Source organism: Salmo salar, chromosome 18 (genome assembly GCF_965601325.2).
Source record: "Salmo salar chromosome 18, fSalSal1, whole genome shotgun sequence".
Taxonomy (NCBI): Eukaryota; Metazoa; Chordata; class Actinopteri; order Salmoniformes; family Salmonidae; genus Salmo; species Salmo salar.
In genome coordinates this window covers 24,241,252-24,262,764 of record NC_138308.1, presented here as the reverse complement: position 1 = coordinate 24,262,764, position 21,513 = coordinate 24,241,252, and the positions used below count along the sequence as shown (strand labels likewise).

General features: G+C 42.4%; 1 protein-coding gene across 7 annotated transcripts in view; it reads right to left on the bottom strand.

Annotated features, from left to right (window-relative positions):
* LOC106577067 (protein bicaudal C homolog 1) overlaps positions 1-21,513 on the bottom strand; it is an 82,326-nt gene that overhangs the window by 30,082 nt on the left and 30,731 nt on the right. For all 7 annotated transcript variants that reach the window (XM_082964812.1, XM_014154784.3, XM_082964810.1 and 4 more), the window contains exons 3-4: positions 9,681-9,750; positions 1,736-1,815 (exon numbers count right to left, since the gene is read on the bottom strand). In XM_082964812.1, the coding sequence (XP_082820938.1) occupies positions 1,736-1,815; positions 9,681-9,750 (150 nt within the window). The remainder of the gene's footprint in view (positions 1-1,735; positions 1,816-9,680; positions 9,751-21,513) is intronic.

Genomic DNA, 21,513 nt, shown 5'->3' with positions numbered 1-21,513 from the left:
TTATTATTAATCGGTATCAGCTTTTTTTGGGGGGCCCTCCAATAATCGGTATCGGCGTTGAAAAATCATAATCGGTCGACCTCTAGTGGTGACCATGTGCTAGAGGTCTTTACGGGTCCAAAAAGGTGGACCTGTTTCGAAACGGACCTGTGGCTTTCTCACCCGGACCCTATATGCATACATTTATTAAAAAAAAATAAAGAGGCAGGCCTCCTGGGTGGCGCAGTGGTCTAAGGCACTGCATTGCAGTGCTAGTTGTGCCACCAGAGACTCTGGGCTCGAGCCCAGGCTCTGTCGCAGCCGGCCGCAACCGGGAGGCCCACAATTGGCCTAGCGTCGTCCAGGTTAGGGAGGGTTTGGCCGGCAGGGATGTCCTTGTCTCATTGTGCACTAGCGACTCCTGTGGCGGACTGGGTGCAGTGCACGCTGACCAGGTTGCTAGGTGTACGGTGTTTCCTCCGACACATTGGTGTGGCTGGCTTCCGGATTGGATGTGCGCTGTGTTAAGAAGCAGTGCGGCATGGCTTGGTTGGGTTGTGTTTCGGAGGACGCATGGCTCTCGACCTTCGCCTCTCCTGAGTCCGTACGGGAGTTGTAGCAATGAGGCAAGACAGTAACTACTAACAATTGGATAGCACAATATTGGGGAGAGAGAAAAAAAAGTTCAGCCTGTTCTGAACTGACCCAAGGACAAGTAGACCCATTCCGTAAAAGACCTGGTTGGATCCAGACCCAGTCCGATCCAAGAGAAAAGACATTTAAGCTAATTTATTAAAATAATAAATACTAAAAATAATTTACTTTTTACTCCATACATTTTCCCTGACACCCAAAAGTACTCGTTACATTTTGAATGCTTAACAGGACAGGAAAATTGTGTAATTCACGCACTTGTCAAGAGAACATCCCTGGTCATCCCTACTGCCTCTGATCTGGCAGACTCACTAAACACAAATGTCTGAGTGTTGAACTGTGACCCTGGCTATGCGTAAATTTAAAAAACAAAATTGTGTCATCTGGTTTGCTTAATATAAGACGTTTTAAATGTACTGAAGTACATTTAAAACCAAGTACTTTTACTCAAGTATTATTTTACTGGGTGACTTTTACTTGAGTCATTTTCTTTTAAGGTATCTTTACTTAAGTATGAAAATTGGTTACTTTTTCCACCACTGTAAATAGCAGTCTCTCTCTCGCTCTCTCTCAGCAGTTGCGTTCAGATCTGTACGGGCCCTTCCGGAAAAGTCAGTTAAAGTTACACATAACTGTGACTCTCAGATCTGACCCAAACCCGTAACATTATTTACAATTCTGGATCCAAACCCGGTTGGGTCCCGGATTGGGTCTCGGGTATTCGGTTCCTGCTAGATTTGTGAAGCCCTCTTCCGTGTGCAGAGAAAATACTTTGGAGTGTTATGATAAAACCTGCCCACAGGGGGTGCTATGGTGTGCCCATTTTGGGATGAGGATGTTTGTTGCCATAGAGACAAGACTTGCACCATGCCAAGCCATTACACACTCAGGAAATTAAGCACTGGTCACCTTGGTGGCAAGTCATATTACAAGTCTGAGGTTCTCAAATTGAAGAGGAAGCAAACCAAGGCTTTCTAGAGCATGAAATAAGACACTCATTGGATCCATCTGTGTCTACCATCCTCTAGTTGATCATTTAGGGAGGTCAGTGTTGGTGTTGCCATGACAACAAAACAAAAACCTTTCCATCATTCATACATACCTTTGTGTCGAGGACTGACATGATTCGGTCTTTGGCTTCCCTCACGTTGTCTCTCTTTCCACAAACCTTAATGTGCGGATCTGGAGGAGAGAGAGAGAGAGAGAGAGAGAGAGAGAGAGAGAGAGAGAGAGAGAGAGGGAGAGGTTGAGAGAGAGAACAATAAGAGACAAAGAGAAAATGGTGGAGAGATCAAGATCTCAAGAAGAGACTATTTGAACACCTTTTCCCAAGCCTATGAGTTGATGGGATCCGTTATGACATCAGATAAAGCACTACCGTAAATGCTCCTTTCAGCTGTGATGACTCTCATTATAGGCTCTTACACAGCATTGTTGTATCACTATCAGTCAGACAGTACTGGATACAAAGACAGAATAATGACCCCTTAAATTAGCCCAGAGATAAAGGCAGTCCCATGTGTTTCACTTCATTCCTACAAACCTCATCCAGTCGATCAGTGCCAAAGGCGTAACACTGTTCCTCTGTCTGTCTGGTTAAATAAATGAAATCCTCCTCCAGTTGTCAAACACCAAGGATGTGTCCTTACAGTCAAGCTAAACTAAATAGACCTAAATGGCTACATGTGTCTACTACATCATAACTGTTCAGTTCAAAAACTGCAGAGAAAATATAAAATATCTGCACATAATAATACATTATCTGGGCAAATATGTGAATTATTTGAGTAAACTGCACTTGTAGAGACCCTCTCAGCTCTTGTACAGCAATTCACAACATACATACACAGTGCTGCTAATGCTTATGGCTGTAGAGTCCATCTGGGCATGCAGCGAGCCAGCTCCTAGGAGCCCCCCTTTCTTCACTGTACGGAGGGGCAGGATGTCAGTTAAGTGCTTTCCAGGAACCCCCCTCCCCACACACTCACCCCAAATAGCTCCAATTTACTTTGTATACTCCTACAGAAGAAAATATTTATATTCAGAGTTTGTTGACAGACACTTTATAAAACCCATTGACATTGGTTAGGTTTAGAGATTTTAGAGGTAATGAGCAGAAAAATTCAGGTAAAACCGTATAATGTAAAACAGAAGAGTTCACCCAAAGGTAAACTATTACTGAAACCATTATTCAAAGAAACAGAACAGTCCGTTATTGTATCCTGTGCTGTATATGCCGAACACCACATCAAAGCTCCAAATACACAACCAAACAGAAACTCTCCATAGAGTCACAAAATAAAAACTAAGAGGAAAGCACATGAACTGGCCCTGGTCCCTACTGAGGAGAGATCTGGGTTGGCTAGGCTCTGGAATGCTGCTGCAGGGAAGCGTTTAGGAGCCTCAGTTTTCCTGGGGAGGGATTGTGGGAGCAGTGGAAGGCCGTGTGGATCTCGTCAGTGCGACATGGGACCTCCGTGGCCTCAACGCTGAAGCAAGATCATAGAAGAGTGAAAAGAAAAATGCTGTGAGACAAAAAAAACGAAACAAAAACAACCCAAATGCCTCAAGTCCACATTGGGTTACATCAAGATAGGAGTGGGCGCAGTCAGACAGAAAAACAAAGGAAAAACACAGCCGTATTAGAGGTGACTGACACAGCTTTGGTTCTAGGAAACATTCCAAACACACAGCTGTGACTAGAGACTGTAAAGTCCACATCTACTTCCTCTGGTGGCATCTCACCAGCAGAGGGCGTGTTGGCCTTCCACTGGCCTAACCTGCACATCTGGTACTCATTAGTTGGGCAAAATGAGTGTTGCTATGTGTGACGTTGAACACCCATACATTTTTTAAGTGAGCGGTGTGTGGACTGTGGAACACCTTAAGTGTTAATTTGGCACACAAAATACCTAGAAATACCTAGAAAAGCAAAAATATGGCAATACAGCTAAGAAGAAAAGTCTTGGTAGTTGACACTTGACAATAAATGAACAATTTGACCCCTATCTGCTTACTGGCAAATACTTTTTTTCCAGCATGGGCTTACACCCTGAAGTATCACACAAATGCTCAGAATTAAAGTTAATTTGGATCTAGGTACCTCTTTAAAAACATCTGCAAAATGACTGAAAGACGAAGAAAGATTGGTGAAAGAATGGCGGCTGAACAAACATAAAAAGTTGGAAGTAGAGTTCAGGTTAATGGTCTTGCTGCTGTCCCAATTTCCCGAAAAGCAAAACATTTTCCAAATGATTCCCGCGTGTAAAAAGTGCCCGCCTTGACCGAATGCCATGAACTTGGACTACTTGCACAAAAGATAAATACAGTGCCTTCGGAAAGTATTCAGACCCCTTGACTTTTTCCACATTTTGTTACGTTACAGCCTTATTCTAAAATGTATTAAATTGTTTTTCCCCCTCATCAATCTACACACAATACCCCATAATGACAAAGCAAAGAGTTTGAGAAATTTAGCAAATTTTTTTTTACACATAAAAACTGAAATATTACATTTACATAAGTATTCAGACCCTTTACTCAGTACTTTGTTGAAGCACCTCTGGCAGCGATTACAGCATCAAGTCTTTTTGGGTATGATGCTACAAGCTTGGCACACCTGTATTTGGGGAGTTTCTCCCATTCTTCTCTGCAGATCCTCTCAAGCTCTGTCAGGTTGGATGGGAAGCGTTGCTGCACAGCTATTTTCAGGTCTCTCCAGAGATGTTCAATCGGGTTCAAGTCCGAGCTCTGGCTGGACCACTCAAGGACATAAAGAGTCCCGAAGCCACTTCTGCGTTGTCTTGGCCGTGTGCTTAGGGTCATTGTCCTGTTGAAAGGCGAACCTTCCCCCCAGTCTGAGGTCCTGAGCGCTCTGTAGCAGGTTTTCATCAAGGATCCATCTGTACTTTGTTCCGTTCATCTTTGCCTTAATCCTGACTAGTCTCCCAGTCCCTGCCGCTGAAAAACATCCCCACAGCATGATGCTGCCACCACCATGCTTCACCCTAGGGATGGTTCAAGGTTTCTTCCAGATGTGCCGCTTGGCATTCAGGCCAAAGAATTCAATCTTGGTTTCATCAGACCAGAGAATCTTGTTTCTCATGGTCTGAGAGTCTTTAGGTGCCTTTTGGCAAACTCCAAGCAGGCTGTCATGTGCTTTTTACTGAGGAGTGGCTTCCGTCTGGCCACTCTACCATAAAGGCCTGATTGGTGGAGTGCTGCAGAGATGGTTGTCATTTTGTAACATTCGCCCATCTCCACAGAGGAACTCTGAAGCTCTGGTCACCTCCCTGACCAAGGCTCTTCTCCCCCGATTTCTCAGTTTGGCTGGGCGGCCAGCTCTAGGAAGAGCCTTGGTGGTTCCTAACTTCTTCCATTTAAGAATGATGAAGGCCACTGTGTTTTTGGGGACCTTCAATGCTGCAGAATGTTTTTGGTACCCTTCCCCAGTTCTGTGCCTCGACACAATCCTGTCTCGGAGCCCTACGGACAATTCCTTCAACCTCATGGCTTGGTTTTTGCTCTGACATGCACTGTCAACAGTGGGACCTTATATAGACAGATTTGTGCCTTTCGAAATCATGTCCAATCAATTGAATTTACCACAGGTGGACTCCAATCAAGTTGTAGAAACATCTCAAGGACGATCAACGGAAACAGGATGCACCTGAGCTCAATTACAAGTCTCATAGCAAAGGATCTGAATACTTATGTAAATAAATATACATTTGCAAAAATATCTATTAAAAAAAAATATAATTTTCGCTTCGTCATTATGGGGCATTTTGTGTAGATTGCTGAGGATTTATTATTTATTTAATCCATTTTAAAATAAGGCTTTAACATAACAAAATGTGGAAAAAGTCAAGAGGTCTGAATACTTTCCGAAGGCACTGTATGTCTTAACCTCTCCAATGTCGATTGGAATAGAATAAAGCCCTACATAAACTTCTACCTTTGATTTCATGTTGCCTGTGATCACTGTCAGAACTGAAGAAGCAGGATACAAATATGTTTTCCTAAACTTTACGTGCGAGCATGGCCATAGGCCACTTCAACATAAGGATAGGAAACTACTATATATAGTTCACTACTAACCCAACACTGATGTTGGGTGATGTTTAACTGCCCAACTTCATAATGAGTAGGCCAAATTAAATATTTTCCTTGATCACAAGGCTCGGTCTGACATACAGTAGGCGCTGTTGATATGCTCTACCGTTCTTTTATATTGACAACTTGTGACGTCTTTCATATTGTGTTTTTTACATGTGTATATTAAAGGTGTAAGTCTCCACTCTGTGGCTATGTGTCGAGAGTAGCGATAAAGACCAAAATGGTGTTCAAAAAGCCTACCCATGAATGAAGTCTTCCATTGTCATGCAAGGATGTATTCAACTAACTGATAGGCTACTATATTGCATATTCTTAACAGAAAGTGTATCGGTCAAATGGGTAACAACCAAGTATAAAATAATGTAAAAACCAAACAAACAGTTAAACAATAAAATGCTATCAATTCAAAACCTATCCTAAGATGGGTAGTCAGAGCATTTCCCACTGGTCATACATATAAATGCGTAAGGACATTAGCCATTTATTCTCATGGTGACATGTTCTGGTAAAGTGTAATATGAGCCTGCCTGCATCTCAGAGATACTGTTCTGCTATGAATCACCTGACGGTATATTGATGACGGCCTGTTCTAGGGGCCGGACTCTGGTCTTATCACACTGGTGCAGGTGGTAGTGGTGCTAGCTGCAGATGTTAAGGCCTGACACATTGATGGAGAGGCTGAGGGGACCTGCACGGAGGCCTTGCAAACAACTCTCACATTTGCTCATGACTCACAGGCATTAAGAGGGCAGAGTAAAATACTACAAGCGTCGCTTTTCAGAGACAATGGCGACACATCATGATTACATAAAGTGGGACAAATAGTTTGAGTTTTAGCAACCCCCAATTTGTAAATGATTGACTTTCATATACAGCTGGTGATGTAAATGGTAGTTTAATGTTCCAAATATCCAAGACATAAGAGAGTGGAGAATCAAAATGGAATGGGGATCCAACGTTTTATCTCCAGTAGTTGTGTTGATGGCTATCCTCAGATCAAACTCACAGGTGTAGGCTATCCAGTCATTCTGGGTAGATTACAGGGTTGATTATAGTACCTAGAAGTACTCTCTCCCCTCTGGTTGTGAAGCACACATGATCACAAATACATGTGTTTTTCCTCCAAAGGCACAAAAATGCAGTGCAGATAACTGGAAGACATTAGTGGAAATTGTTCATGCCTCTTCTTGGTTTACGTAATACTAAAAGGCTGACACCCAACAAATCATAGGGCGGAAATTAAATGGACAAACTGCTCTCTCAATGGAAATTAGATTTGTGAATGAACTTGGGAGGATGGGTGGGGCACACTCTAAATCGACTGGGGGTAGAAGAGCTGTTAAAACGTTTCCAGGAAGTTACATCAAGTTTTGGGTTTTACATTTGGCATGAAGACACACTGGCATTCCCTTGAGGACAACAAAGGGGGCAGGTCAAAACCAACCCTCCCCCGGACAAGCTTTAAATAGCTGTAGTGTTTTATTGGCAACAGAGCGCTGGAACAACAGAGTGCTGGAACAACTGGAACAACAGGAACAACAGGAACAACTGGAACAACAGAGCACTGGAACAACAGGAACAACAGAGCACTGGAACAACAGAGCACTGGAACAACAGGAACAACAGAGCACTGGAACAACAGAGCACTGGAACAACAGGAACAACAGAGCACTGGAACAACAGAGCACTGGAACAACAGGAACAACAGAGCACTGGAACAACAGGAACAACAGAGCACTGGAACAACAGGAACAACAGAGCACTGGAACAACAGAGCACTGGAACAACAGGAACAACAGAGCACTGGAACAACAGAGCACTGGAACAACAGGAACAACAGAGCACTGGAACAACAGGAACAACAGAGCACTGGAACAACAGAGCACTGGAACAACAGGAACAACAGAGCACTGGAACAACAGAGCACTGGAACAACAGGAACAACAGAGCACTGGAACAACAGGAACAACAGAGCACTGGAACAACAGGAACAACAGAGCACTGGAACAACAGAGCACTGGAACAACAGAGCACTGGAACAACAGAGCACTGGAACAACAGGAACAACAGAGCACTGGAACAACAGAGCACTGGAACAACAGGAACAACAGAGCACTGGAACAACAGGAACAACAGAGCACTGGAACAACAGGAACAACAGAGCACTGGAACAACAGAGCACTGGAACAACAGAGCACTGGAACAACAGAGCACTGGAACAACAGAGCCATTACATACACATAACTTCTAACTCAAGGGCCTTAAACAAACTTACAAATTGGTGTAAAGTCTGAAATGACTGACCAGAGAGAAGAGCAAGTGGTCAAAATATGAATATACTGCCGTGACCTTTTTCTTGATTATAAAAATGACTTTCAGAGGGAAAACAAACAAGCATATGTTGTCCTTGAAAATAAACTGATTTATACTCTTGATGTATAGACATAATCAGCATATATCTTCCACAAACAAACCTAAAGACTAACATCCGGAAATGAAAAAGCAACAGTGGCGTGAATTGTAGGGCAGTAAACAAGAGGGATGTTCTTTTATATAACTACAGCTGATCTGTATCTGTAGTATCAAAACAAACATCCAGTAAACAAGAGGGATGTTCTTTTATATAACTACAGCTGATCTGTATCTGTAGTATCAAAACAAACATCCAGTAAACAAGAGGGATGTTCTTTTATATAACTACAGCTGATCTGTATCTGTAGTATCAAAACAAACATCCAGTAAACAAGAGGGATGTTCTTTTATATAACTACAGCTGATCTGTATCTGTAGTATCAAAACAAACATCCAGTAAACAAGAGGGATGTTCTTTTATATAACTACAGCTGATCTGTATCTGTAGTATCAAAACAAACATCCAGTAAACAAGAGGGATGTTCTTTTATATAACTACAGCTGATCTGTATCTGTAGTATCAAAACAAACATCCAGTAAACAAGAGGGATGTTCTTTTATATAACTACAGCTGATCTGTATCTGTAGTATCAAAACAAACATCCAGTAAACAAGAGGGATGTTCTTTTATATAACTACAGCTGATCTGTATCTGTAGTATCAAAACAAACATCCAGTAAACAAGAGGGATGTTCTTTTATATAACTACAGCTGATCTGTATCTGTAGTATCAAAACAAACATCCAGTAAACAAGAGGGATGTTCTTTTATATAACTACAGCTGATCTGTATCTGTAGTATCAAAACAAACATCCAGTAAACAAGAGGGATGTTCTTTTATATAACTACAGCTGATCTGTATCTGTAGTATCAAAACAAACATCCAGTAAACAAGAGGGATGTTCTTTTATATAACTACAGCTGATCTGTATCTGTAGTATCAAAACAAACATCCAGTAAACAAGAGGGATGTTCTTTTATATAACTACAGCTGATCTGTATCTGTAGTATCAAAACAAACATCCAGTAAACAAGAGGGATGTTCTTTTATATAACTACAGCTGATCTGTATCTGTAGTATCAAAACAAACATCCAGTAAACAAGAGGGATGTTCTTTTATATAACTACAGCTGATCTGTATCTGTAGTATCAAAACAAACATCCAGTAAACAAGAGGGATGTTCTTTTATATAACTACAGCTGATCTGTATCTGTAGTATCAAAACAAACATCCAGTAAACAAGAGGGATGTTCTTTTATATAACTACAGCTGATCTGTATCTGTAGTATCAAAACAAACATCCAGTAAACAAGAGGGATGTTCTTTTATATAACTACAGCTGATCTGTATCTGTAGTATCAAAACAAACATCCAGTAAACAAGAGGGATGTTCTTTTATATAACTACAGCTGATCTGTATCTGTAGTATCAAAACAAACATCCAGTAAACAAGAGGGATGTTCTTTTATATAACTACAGCTGATCTGTATCTGTAGTATCAAAACAAACATTCACCTTTTTTGGACTTGGCTCCGATCTTCAGTTTGGAAGGCCACGCTATCTGTGTTTTGGTTTCATCCATGACCTGAAATAGATAATGGTCATATTCAATAAAAGGAAAAAGAAAGCGTTATTACATATCTTAGTTCAATAGTACAGAAATGGAAATCAGAAAACCGATAATTGCGCCATAATTCTTCTTGAGAGTGCCTATACTGTAGTCTGTTTAGATGACCAATTTGACATGACAGATAACTGCATGGTAGACATTGCTATATACACACACACACACACACACACATCTTAACACAGGTGCCATTTTAAACAATCTGATGTGGGTAGATTGTGCGTGTAGACTGAACAATCTGCAGGGACTGAATGCGATGCATGAGATAACTAGCATCATTACATTTTGGGGGTTTTCGTCACTGGTTATTTGGACGCATCAAGATTGGGCGAAGGGGGTGCTTAAACTGCTTCAACTCGAGTGCTTTGCGCATGTGTGTGGGGGGGCTGAGTTTCCTTTTGAGAGGGTGGAGACTTCATTTTGCCGGAGCTCACAATTTCTAACATGTACGAACACAAAAGTTATCATGCAGCTGACCAAATTATGCAAGATTTTACTTCAGGATTAAGAGAGATTATTTTAAACAAAAGAGATCCAGCCTCACTTCAAATAAACAGTATTAAATGAGGACCACGTTCTAGTCAGTGTTGGCCAGAAACATTCACAATTCTGCTGTTTTAATGGCTGATTGAATGTGGCTCGAGGCTTGTCTAAACTTTGGACAATGCCTCACACCTCCTCTAACCTCTTGCCATGCTGACTTTGGAGAGCACCTACGAAGAGAGGTCTACCATCAACAATTTTCTAAAAAGGCCTTGCACTCTGAAGGAGAGAACGTGCGCGAAAGTCAAATTCAAAAAAGGTAACTAGAGAAATCAACCAGAACGGTTGAGAAATGGTACGATCCAGCCAAAACATGCCTTTTGATATAAACTTACTGAAACAAATGTTTCCCGGCGGTACTCAGTGACGAAAAAAGCCGCCGTCTACATATTTTCTGAAGTGGACTGTGTGCTGTTGGTTTAGGAAAACGTGAAACGTGTCAGCTGCATTCTGTGAGAGCCTGTTGACTAGCCTACCCATCGTAACCAGGAACATTTGCACGAATGTGAAACAAAAAAGAACCCCCAAAAAAGAAAGAGCAAAGTCCGAGAGGACAGAGTATGCTATTCTGAGGTACTACACTCCTCATCCACACGCTCATGAGGCCGCTCACCTTCGCCTAACTTCCTGAACATCGACTGGGGATCACACAGTTAAGCCCTGAGAAACATGAACCATCTGCATCGCCTTAAGGAGACCTGCTGACTGGTGGTTCACATTAGAAATGAATATTTCTGAAAACCATTCATCTTCAAAACACAGAGATCTGTCCTTGTCCTCAATTTCCTTGTTTTTACAAAAGGTCCTGTCGTGATTGTTTGCTTTAACGCGTACCGGGGGCTCATGTTTTTGGATGGAGAAGGAATGAACTCAAGACTGGCTTGGACACGTGAGCGCCTTATGACTGTTCCCTCATGCAGTATGAAGCTGATCCATGTTTCTCCTGGGCTTCAGTGGTTATGCAAGGACCTCACATGGAAACCCATGCAGAGAGCATGCTTTACATGCTTACATGCTTTACATGCTTTACATGCTTACTGTAAATGTCCCTGTCTATGGTCACGATTGTACAGTACTTACTCATTAGAGTAACTGTCCCATTTCTGGATCTATGGTCCCTATTTATGTATTGAACTGCATTTCTAAGAAAAATACTAAAGAACAGCCTTCATTTTACAATTTCCTATCTTCATGCAGCACAGTATTCATAGGGGAAATGTCCAAATTCCTCCATATGTTTAGGAAGTGGGCCTGCATGGCATCCTCTAAACACCCTCCAAACTGACTGACAGATATTCCAGCACCAGTCTCAAACACCAGCAGGGCAGTGCTAGTTGAACGTGTGCATTTTCACTCCGGTATTCCACACTGTTAAAGACCACTGATGGTTGAGTGGACGGCCCTTCAAGCCTCACTGAGTTTCTCAAACATACTATAAATCACACACAAATATGGAAAGTGAGGTGGAGCGTAAAAGAATACATGGCTACATAATAATGGGGTAATTGCACGCTTCACAATCTTACTTTGAGCTTGCAATAAGATTGACAAAAATATTGATCCTAGTTATTGCAGGGCTCCATGTAAACATACATAACAATATTGAATTTCAACAATTTCAAATTTAACTGATCTAGTCAATTCAATTGCAAAGGTAAGATTTATTGTACCTGTGAAAATGTAGCCTATACAAAATAAACTCTATATCTGGTAGGAGTTGGAATTAGTTATTAATCGCCGGTGTTTACAAATCACAGATGGACTGATGCATCCACATAGTTCTTCTATGCAGCATCACTGATTGTGGAGCCTATTCACAATAAAAAACGCTTCAAACTCATGTTTTGGAAAAAAACAAGTTCCTCTTTTTATGAAAAGTCTCAATTTAATCTGGTTGTTATCTCTCTGCCTTCTTCATTGAAACCAATAAAACAAATCCACTACAGTATTGGCAGCCAAAAAAACGCTTCCACAATATAAATCACATTCCTACAGTATAACAAATGTGTCTTGTTGAGTTGCATTTTTCCCTTTCTCACTAAAGACCTTGGCTCATGTTACTGGTCTTGGGTATTATCTTCATCCAATAGCAGGAAAAGCCCCTGCCAAGCTGGAGTTCTCATGAAAGCTCTTGGCTGTGGCACTTCTAACCATTTCACAGGATAATACCAATAAAATAGAGATCCAGGAAGGTAGGCTTTTGGGTGAAGGGAAAATAAACATAATTTTGGATGTATTTCCTTCCTAACGAACAGAATAGAGCAGTTTGTTTTCTGAATCGGACAGATAGTAATTTGCCGGATTCTAACATGCTAGGACTTTGTGGAAACTATGTTTTGCTTCCAACTATGAGGACGACATGGTATACAGTTGACCTCTAATAATCGTGGACTCCGTTGTACCATTTTACACTGGAAAATCTAGCCCCAGGGATATCCAAATCCAAGATTTGCATCAGAGATTTATCTCTGTTTCTCTCCCACTTTCTAGCACATTGTCTTCATCATGATACACAAGTTAGCATCTTATCGTACATTTTATATGAACCCCCCGTAGACTTTTCTTCTATAAACACGTGCTCCCACTCAACTGTATAACTAAAACACATCTCTAGAACATTTTGTTCTTCATGTTGTTCAGGAATTTCGGCTCCGATCCCCTCCCCCATTTGGACCTTTCCCTCCCCAATTGTATCAGTCTCATGGGGTTTCTGCTTTTTGTCACCAAGGTATTAATCTTAACTCCACAAAATGATTGTCCCGGTGAAGAAACCCAACTCGTCTTTTTACTCCATGTGGCACTTTTAAGTTCTTCAGCTACACCAGTACATATGTAATGCATTTCTACCAAAATATTGACATTGGCAAAACTACACACAATCCAGGAATAGCCAGGGAATGGGCTATGATCAGATGCCGTATGATATAACATGATAAAATGGATACAGGAATTGTATAATGTCGCATAGCAACATGCAAGGCAACACAATAGTTATGAGATGATCACTGCCCGTTGTTGCGTCCAATCAGGAAATGTATGCCTCAGTAAAGGCCTGGCATGTTTGGAAAGCCAGATAATACAAAGCAGTGCAGAACCCGATGAAAGTGATGTCAAATGATTGAAATTGTGATGAAACAGACAACCGTGTGTTTATAGAGGTATATGCAATTATATTCGTTTCCAAAGTCCAAACTTTATAGCCCATTCAATTTATTTCTCTCTATAGGGTCTTGTTCAGAAACTTTTCATAGTTGCTGTTCTTGGCAAGGCCATACAGATGGGAGTGATTTCAGACAGACCACACACCATTTTAAGGGTGGATGGCGTTTATTTTTATGAAGGCGCCAGCAAATACCTCTCAAATGGGTCAGATATTTGCACAAATTAGGTTAACTATACATTTAATGTTCCATTCTTTAGTCTTTCTACTACCGCACCCTTTTCAAATAATGCATACGTTTAGCGTTATAATCAGTTTCATAACAAATTATGATGATTGAATCTTGCAGGAGGTGCAGTTACATACTGTAACCCAAATTGAACAGAATGTCATTATGGCAATGTCATAATGCTCGGTGCACGTGAGTTTATACATGTGTGTGTATAGCAATCAACATGGATGAAGTGGACTTTCTTCCTGTATCGCATTGGTGCAGCTGTGGATTCAGATTGTGTGTGTGTATGTGTGTGTTAGAGAGCGACAGAGAGGGTTTAGGAAGGTAAAGGGATGTGGGCGGGAATTGAGAGATAGCTTCTGTTGAAACAGGAGAACTGAGAGCAGAGGGTCTTAGTTAGTGATCCATCCACGGGTTTCATCCAATGAGACTGATCGGATGAATTGAACGTGTGCCAACAATCCATGTGCTAACTCTCACAAGCTCCATTATGTTTGGGGAGAAGACATTTACCTTAAGTCGCTCAACTAATATGTGCATAGTTCAAAATTAAGAGCTACTGCACACTATCTTCTACTGTTTAAAACCATAGATTATCCAAATACTCTTGTTACAGTCATTGAGTTTCAGAGTGTTAGTACTTTAAGTATTTTTCTTTAAGTAAGTAATTTAACTTTTACTTGAGTATGTTTTGAATGGAGCATTGTATTTCGCTACCTTTTTAAAATCATCCGTTACAGAGTAAGATTTTGGAGGCTATCCATAATAGATGATTATGAGGGCATGGAAAGATTGCTAGTCCCGTGGAGCCAGAAAAAAAACTTGTTGTTTAATCATTGCCGAATCAAATCCAAATTTCACACATTGTGCCAATACAGGGTCAATCAAATCAAGCTGTGCATAGAAACTGAATGATGATGGTCGAAAGATTTTCAAAAAGTCAGAAAGAACTTAGTTTAGTTTGAGACGTATCGTGAAAGGGAGGACACGGCCAGATTTCTAGATTGGGCTGCGCTTAGAGTATCCTGCCTTGGCCAATCGCGCTGTTAAGACACTGATGCCCTTTGCAACCACGTACCTGTGTAGCTGGTGGGAAATGGCTAGCTAGTTAGCGGGGTGCGCGCTAATAGCGCTTCAATCGGTGACGGATTTTGTGGAGCGATGGGTAACGGTGCTTCGAGGGTGACTGCTGTCAATGTGTGCAGAGGGTCCCTGGTTCAGCCCAGGTAGGGGCGAGGAGAGGGACAGAAGCAAAACTGTTACATATGTGAGAGAGGATTCTCGACCCTCACTAGCATGAAAACTAAATACAGGCACAGACAGTGTGTGCAAAATTGAAGACTGAGACTCTCTCCAAATCAACCCAACATTGCAGAGTAATGTGCCTCCTTTCAAGCACACCCTTCTCATTAACCTGTGGTGAGTTACTCACAATTTTTGATTAATAAATAAGGTTTTATATGTAAGATGGTTAAATAAAGAGCATTGATTATTATTATTTGTGCCCTGGTCCTATAAGAACTCTTCATCACTTCCCACGAGCCGGGTTGTGACAAAAACTCACACTAATTTATGGGTTTAATAAACATTTGAGAGTGCGCTGACCCTGGTGCTAGAGGGGGTACGCAGCTGGAAGTTGAATGTTTGAAGGGGTACGGGACTATAAAAAGTTTTGGAACCACTGCTCTAATGAAACAGGCAGGGAGTGTGGCTCGACCCCTCAACCTTCAATCCCGAAGCCCAGCGCGCCATCGACGGTTCCACAAAAGCATGCTCAAATGTGTGCTTATAAACCAGGGTCGCTACACAACTACCTTCACGCTAGCGTTTCCATCCCGGAGAAAGCACCAATTAGCCTGAAGCTAGCTCGGCCAGGGCTCCTGTGCTACCACCAAAGCCCACTCCTGGGCTACAATATCCGGACCCCTTCTACTGCCGGTACGGGGGACGGAACCCCGCCGATCCTCTACGACTGGAATACCGACATAATCTGCCCGAGGATTCCAACAGGCCCCTCAGGCGCGACGTCCGCTGAAGGCCCATTCTGCTAACTGGCCTGCTAGCTATCTAGAGCTACTTGGAACCCTACTAATTCCACGACTGGTCTATCGACGTCACCACACGAAGAGGCAAAAACAGACTTACCCCCATCGCAACGTCCCCCAAAGGCTAACTTGCTAGCCCCGGTCTGTTAACTGCTAGCTTGCCTGCCCCGGTCTGCTAACTGCTAGCCCCGGTCTGCCAACTGCTTGCTTGCTAACCCGGTCTGCTAATTGCTAGCTTGTTTAGCCACGGCCTACTAACTGTTAGGTTGTTAGCATCGGCCTGCTAACTGTCTGAATCGCCGTGTCCCCAGTCAGCCCAACCAATCACTGGACCCGTATGTTCACTTGGCTACGCATGCCTCTCTCTAATATCAATATGCCTCGTCCATTACTGTCCTGGTTAGTGATTACTGTCTTATTTCACTGTAGAGCCTCTAGCCCTGCTCAATATGCCTTAACCAACCATGTTGTTCCACCTCCTACATATGCGATGACATCACCTGGTTTAAACGTCTCTAGAGACTATATCTCTCTCATCATTACTCAATGCCTAGGTTTTCTCCAATGTACTCACATCCTACCTTACCTTTGTCTGTACACTATGCCTTGAATCTATGCTATCGTGCCCAGAAACCTGCTCCTTTTACTCTCTGTTCCAAACGTGCTAGACGGCCAGTTCGTATAGCCTTTAGCCGTACCCTTATCCTACTTCTCCTCTGTTCCTCTGGTGATGTAGAGGTTAATCCAGGTCCTGCAGTGCCTAGCTCCACTCCCACTCCCCAGGTGCTCTCATTTGTTGAGTTCTGTAACCGTAAAAGCCTTGGTTTCATGCATGTTAACATTAGAAGCCTACTCCCTAAGTATTTTTTACTCACTGCTTTAGCACACTCTGCCAACCCGGATGTCTTAGCCGTGTCTGAATCCTGGCTTAGGAAAACCACCAAAAACCCTGAAATCTCCATCGCTAACTATAACATTTTCCGCCAAGATAGAACTGTCAAAGGGGCCGGTGTTGCAATCTACTGCAAAGATTGCCTGCAGAGTTCTGTATTACTATCCAAGTCTGTACCCAAACAATTCGAGCTTCTACTTCTAAAAATTCACCTTTCCAGAAACAAGTCTCTCACTGTTGCCGCTTGCTATAGACCTCCCTCTGCCCCAGCTGTGCCCTCGATACCATATGTGAATTGATTGCCTCCCATCTATCTTCTGAGCTCGTGCTACTAGGTGACCTAAACTGGGACATGCTTAACACCCGGGTCATCCTACAATCTAAGCTTGATGCCCTCAATCTCACACAAATTATCAATGAACCTACTAGATACAACCCCAAATCCGTAAACACGGGCACCCTCATAGTTGTCATCCTAACTAACCCGCCCTCCAAATACACCTCTGCTGTTAACAATCAAGATCTCAGCGATCACTGCCTCATTGCCTGCATCCGTAATGGGAATGCGACCACCCCTCATCACTGTCAAACGCTCCCTAAAACACTTCTGCGAGCAGGCCTTTCTAATCGACCTGGAATGACATTGACCTCATCCCGTCAGTAGATGATGCCTGGCTATTCTTTAAAAGTGCCTTCCTCACCATCTTAAATAAGCATGCCCCACTCAAAAAAATGTTGAACCAGGAATAGATATAGTCCTTGGTTCACTCCAGACCTGTCTGCCCTTGACCAGCACAAAAACATCCTGTGGCGTTCTGCATTAGCATCGAATAGCCCCCGTGATATGCAACTTTTCAGGGAAGTTAGGAACAAATATACACAGGCAGTTAGAAAAGCAAAGGCTAGCTTTTTCAAACAGAAATTTGCATTCTGTAGTACTAACTCAAAAAAGTTCTGGGACACTGTAAAGTCCATGGAGAATAAGAGCACCTCCTCCCAGCTGCCCACTGCTCTGAGGCTAGGAAACACTGTCACCACCGATAAATCCACTATAATTGAGAATTTCAATAAACATTTCTCTACGCATGGCCGCTTTCCACCTGGCTACCCCTACCCCGGTCAACTGCCCGGCACCCTCCACAGCAACCCGCCAAAGCCCCCACCATCTCCTTCACCCAAATCCAGATAGCTGATGTTCTGAAAGAGCTGCAAAATCTGGACCCATACAAATCAGCCAGGATAGACAATCTGGACCCTCTCTTTCTAAAATTATCTGCCAAAATTGTTGCAACCCCTATTACTAGCCTGTTCAACCTCTTTCGTATCGTCTGAGATTCCCAAAGATTGGAAAGCTGCCGCGGTCATCCCCCTCTTCAAAGGGGGTGACACTCTAGACCCAAACTACTACAGACCTATATCTATCCTACCCTGACTCTCTAAGGTCTTCGAAAGCCAAGTTAACAAAGATTACCAACCATTTCGAATCCCACCGTACCTTCTCCGCTATGCAATCTAGTTTCAGAGCTGGTCATGGGTGCACCTCAGCCACGCTCAAGGTCCTAAACGACATCATAACCGCCATCGATAAGAGACATTACTGTGCCGTATTCATCGACCTCGACTCTGTCAATCACCACATTCTTATTGGCAGACTCGACAGCCTTGGTTTCTCAAATGATTGCCTCGCCTGGTTTACCAACTACTTCTCTGATAGAGTTCAGTGTGTCAAATCGGAGGGCCTGTTGTACGGACCTCTGGCAGTCTCTATGGGTGTGCCACAGGGTTCAATTCTCGGGCCGACTCTCTTCTCTGTATACATCAATGATGTTGCTCTTGCTGCTGGTGATTCTCTGATCCACCTCTACGCAGACGACACCATTCTGTAAACTTCTGGCCCCTCTTTGGACACTGTGTTAACAACCTCCAGACGAGCTTCAATGCCATACAACTCTCCTTCCGTGGCCTCCAACTGCTCTTAAACGCAGGTAAAACTAAATACATGCTATTCAATCGATCACTGCCTGCACCTGCTCGCCCGTCCAGCATCACTACTCTGGACGGCTCTGACTTAGAATAAGTGGACAACTACAAATACCTGGGTGTCTGGTTAGACTGTAAACTCTCCTTCCAGACTCACATTAAGCATCTCCAATGCAAAATTAAATCTAGAATCGGGCTTCCTATATCGCAACAAAGCATCCTTCACTCATGCTGCCAAACACACCCTCGTAAAACTGACCATCCTACCAATCCTCGACTTCGGTGATGTCACCTATAAAATAGCATCCAACACTCTACTCAACAAACTGGATGCAGTCTATCACAGTGCCATCCGTTTTGTCACCTAAGCCCCATACACTACCCACCATTGCGACCTGTACGCTCTCGTTGGTTGGCCCTCGCTTCATACTCGTCGCCAAACCCACTGGCTACAGGTTATCTACAAGTCTCTGCTAGGTAAAGCCCCGCCTTATCTCAGCTCACTGGTCACCATAGCAGCACCCACTCGTAGCATGCGCTCCAGCAGGTATATCTCACTGGTCACCCCCAAAGCCAATTCCTCCTTTGGCTGCCTTTCCTTCCAGTTCTCTGCTGCCAATGACTGGAACGAACTGCAAAACCTCTGAAACTGGAGACTCATATCTCACTCACTAGCTTTAAGCACCAGCTGTCAGAGCAGCTCACAGATCACTGCACCTGTACATAGCCCATCTGTAAACAGCCCATCTATCTACCTACCTCATCCCCATACTGTATTTATTTATTTATCTTGCTCCTTTGCACCCCAGTATCTCTACTTGCACATTCATCTTCTGCACATCTACCATTCCAGTGTTTAATTGCTATATTGTAATTACTTCGCCACCATGGCCTATTTATTGCCTTAACTTACCTCATTTGCACTCACTGTATATAGACTTTTTGTTTTCTTTTGTTCTACTGTATTATTGACTGTATGTTTTGTTTATTCCATGTGTAACTCTGTGTTGTTGTATGTGTCGAATTGCTACGCTTTATCTTGGCCAGGTCGCAGTTGCAAATGAGAACTTGTTCTCAACTAGCCTACCTGGTTAAATAAAGGTGAAATAAAAAATAAATAAAAAATAAAAAAAATAGACCTCACAGGACACAGTCTTGCAGGAACACGCTCACCGGTCAAGCACACGCACTGTCGTGGATGCGAGGTCCGATCACTTCCGACACCAATGTATAGTATTGAAACAGGCATGGAGTGCAGCTCGAACCCTCAACCTTCTTGCACCAAACCCAGCGCGCCAACTACTCTGCCACAAAAGCACTAAACCAGGGTCGCTGCAATACGTTACTGTTAGCCTAGTTGTCTAGCATGCTAACATTTGCAAACTATCCTTGCAGTTAAGGTAGCTACATGGCTAACCACCACCTGATGATGATAGCCGTTATGGCTAGCACGTCGATATCACTAGGTGTGGTGGTGGCTAGCTAGCTAGCCATGTAAGTTATCTGGGCTAGCTACCAACATTAGTCTAACATCCATAAGTGAGGTAGCTAGCTAGCTATTTAACGTTGGCTTGCTTGGTCATGACATACAGTATTTAGAGAATCCTAGGATTTTTTGCTATGTACTGTAGCTATTTTGTCTGTGTAAATTAGAATACCGTTCATCTAAAAGCCAGAGACTCAGTAAGTCTAACTGTGCATAATATACCTGTGTGAGTGTACACAATAGGTACAGATAGACATGGACATGGACTTTTTAGGTCTGAGAACAACTGACAAAGTCACTCTAGTCACAGTAACTGGGAATAACAAGTATGGAAAGTCTGTTTGGGAAATTATAACGTCAGTGATATGATTAACTAAGTTGCCACATAAAGCAGAATTATTTGAAATATTCTATGTGTATTTGACACTATACAGATTTGGTCCATCTGAAGCATTCAGAGGCAGCATTCATCTGATGAAGAAGGTGCCGAGAAGGTCACAAGGTACAGAGGAGCTGGATGGGTACCTTGCATGTGTGTCAGACAAGATGGACTTGCTTCATTCCTTTCCATACATAAAGAAGCTGTCCCTCAAACTGAACACAGGCCTGCCTGCCTCTGATGCCTGTGAGTGTCTTTATGGCTGTGTTGGACTGCTCTTCATTGCAAAGCGAGCCAGGATAAACTCGATTCACAAAATCAGCGCCTGATGAAACTGAACAGCAAGTTCAGAGAACCGTGAAGGCGTTCGAACATAACGCCTTTGTTTTTGCTCAAGGAACACTACATCACCTAATGTACTCTGTACGTAGCCTATATATAGTTAATCAATCAATCTAATACAACATCTATAGCCCCCAACATAGATAGACCCTTCTCTATTTCAGGGGGGTTTACGCAAACATTTTGATTTCCATGATGTTCTGTTATTACCTTCAGAGCTAATTTGACATCAAATCCTTTAGGTATGTCCAGTGTCCCAGCACTCCCCATTTGACCTTTGTATGGGTGAGTGAGTGAAAGGGGAAGTGAGTGAGTGAAGAGCATAAATGGGTGATTTTTTGTTTATGTACATTATTTTGTATTGCTTATAATTCATCAATACATTATTTATTTTCAAATATTAATAGTATTGACAAATCCAGTTTTTTTCTATACAGATGTGCCTTGTTGCAACTCAAACAATAAAAGGAACTTAGTTCATACTGGTACATTACTTTTCTCTTACTTTTTCAATTTATTGCATGGAAAATATCATGTGTAACAACGTTCAGGTAACCTTAGCAAAATTAGCTATAAAGGTCAATGTTTTTATTTTAAAAGTTACAAAATTACTTTTACTCTGAGTACTTTCTAAATGAGCTACTTGGTACTTTTACTTG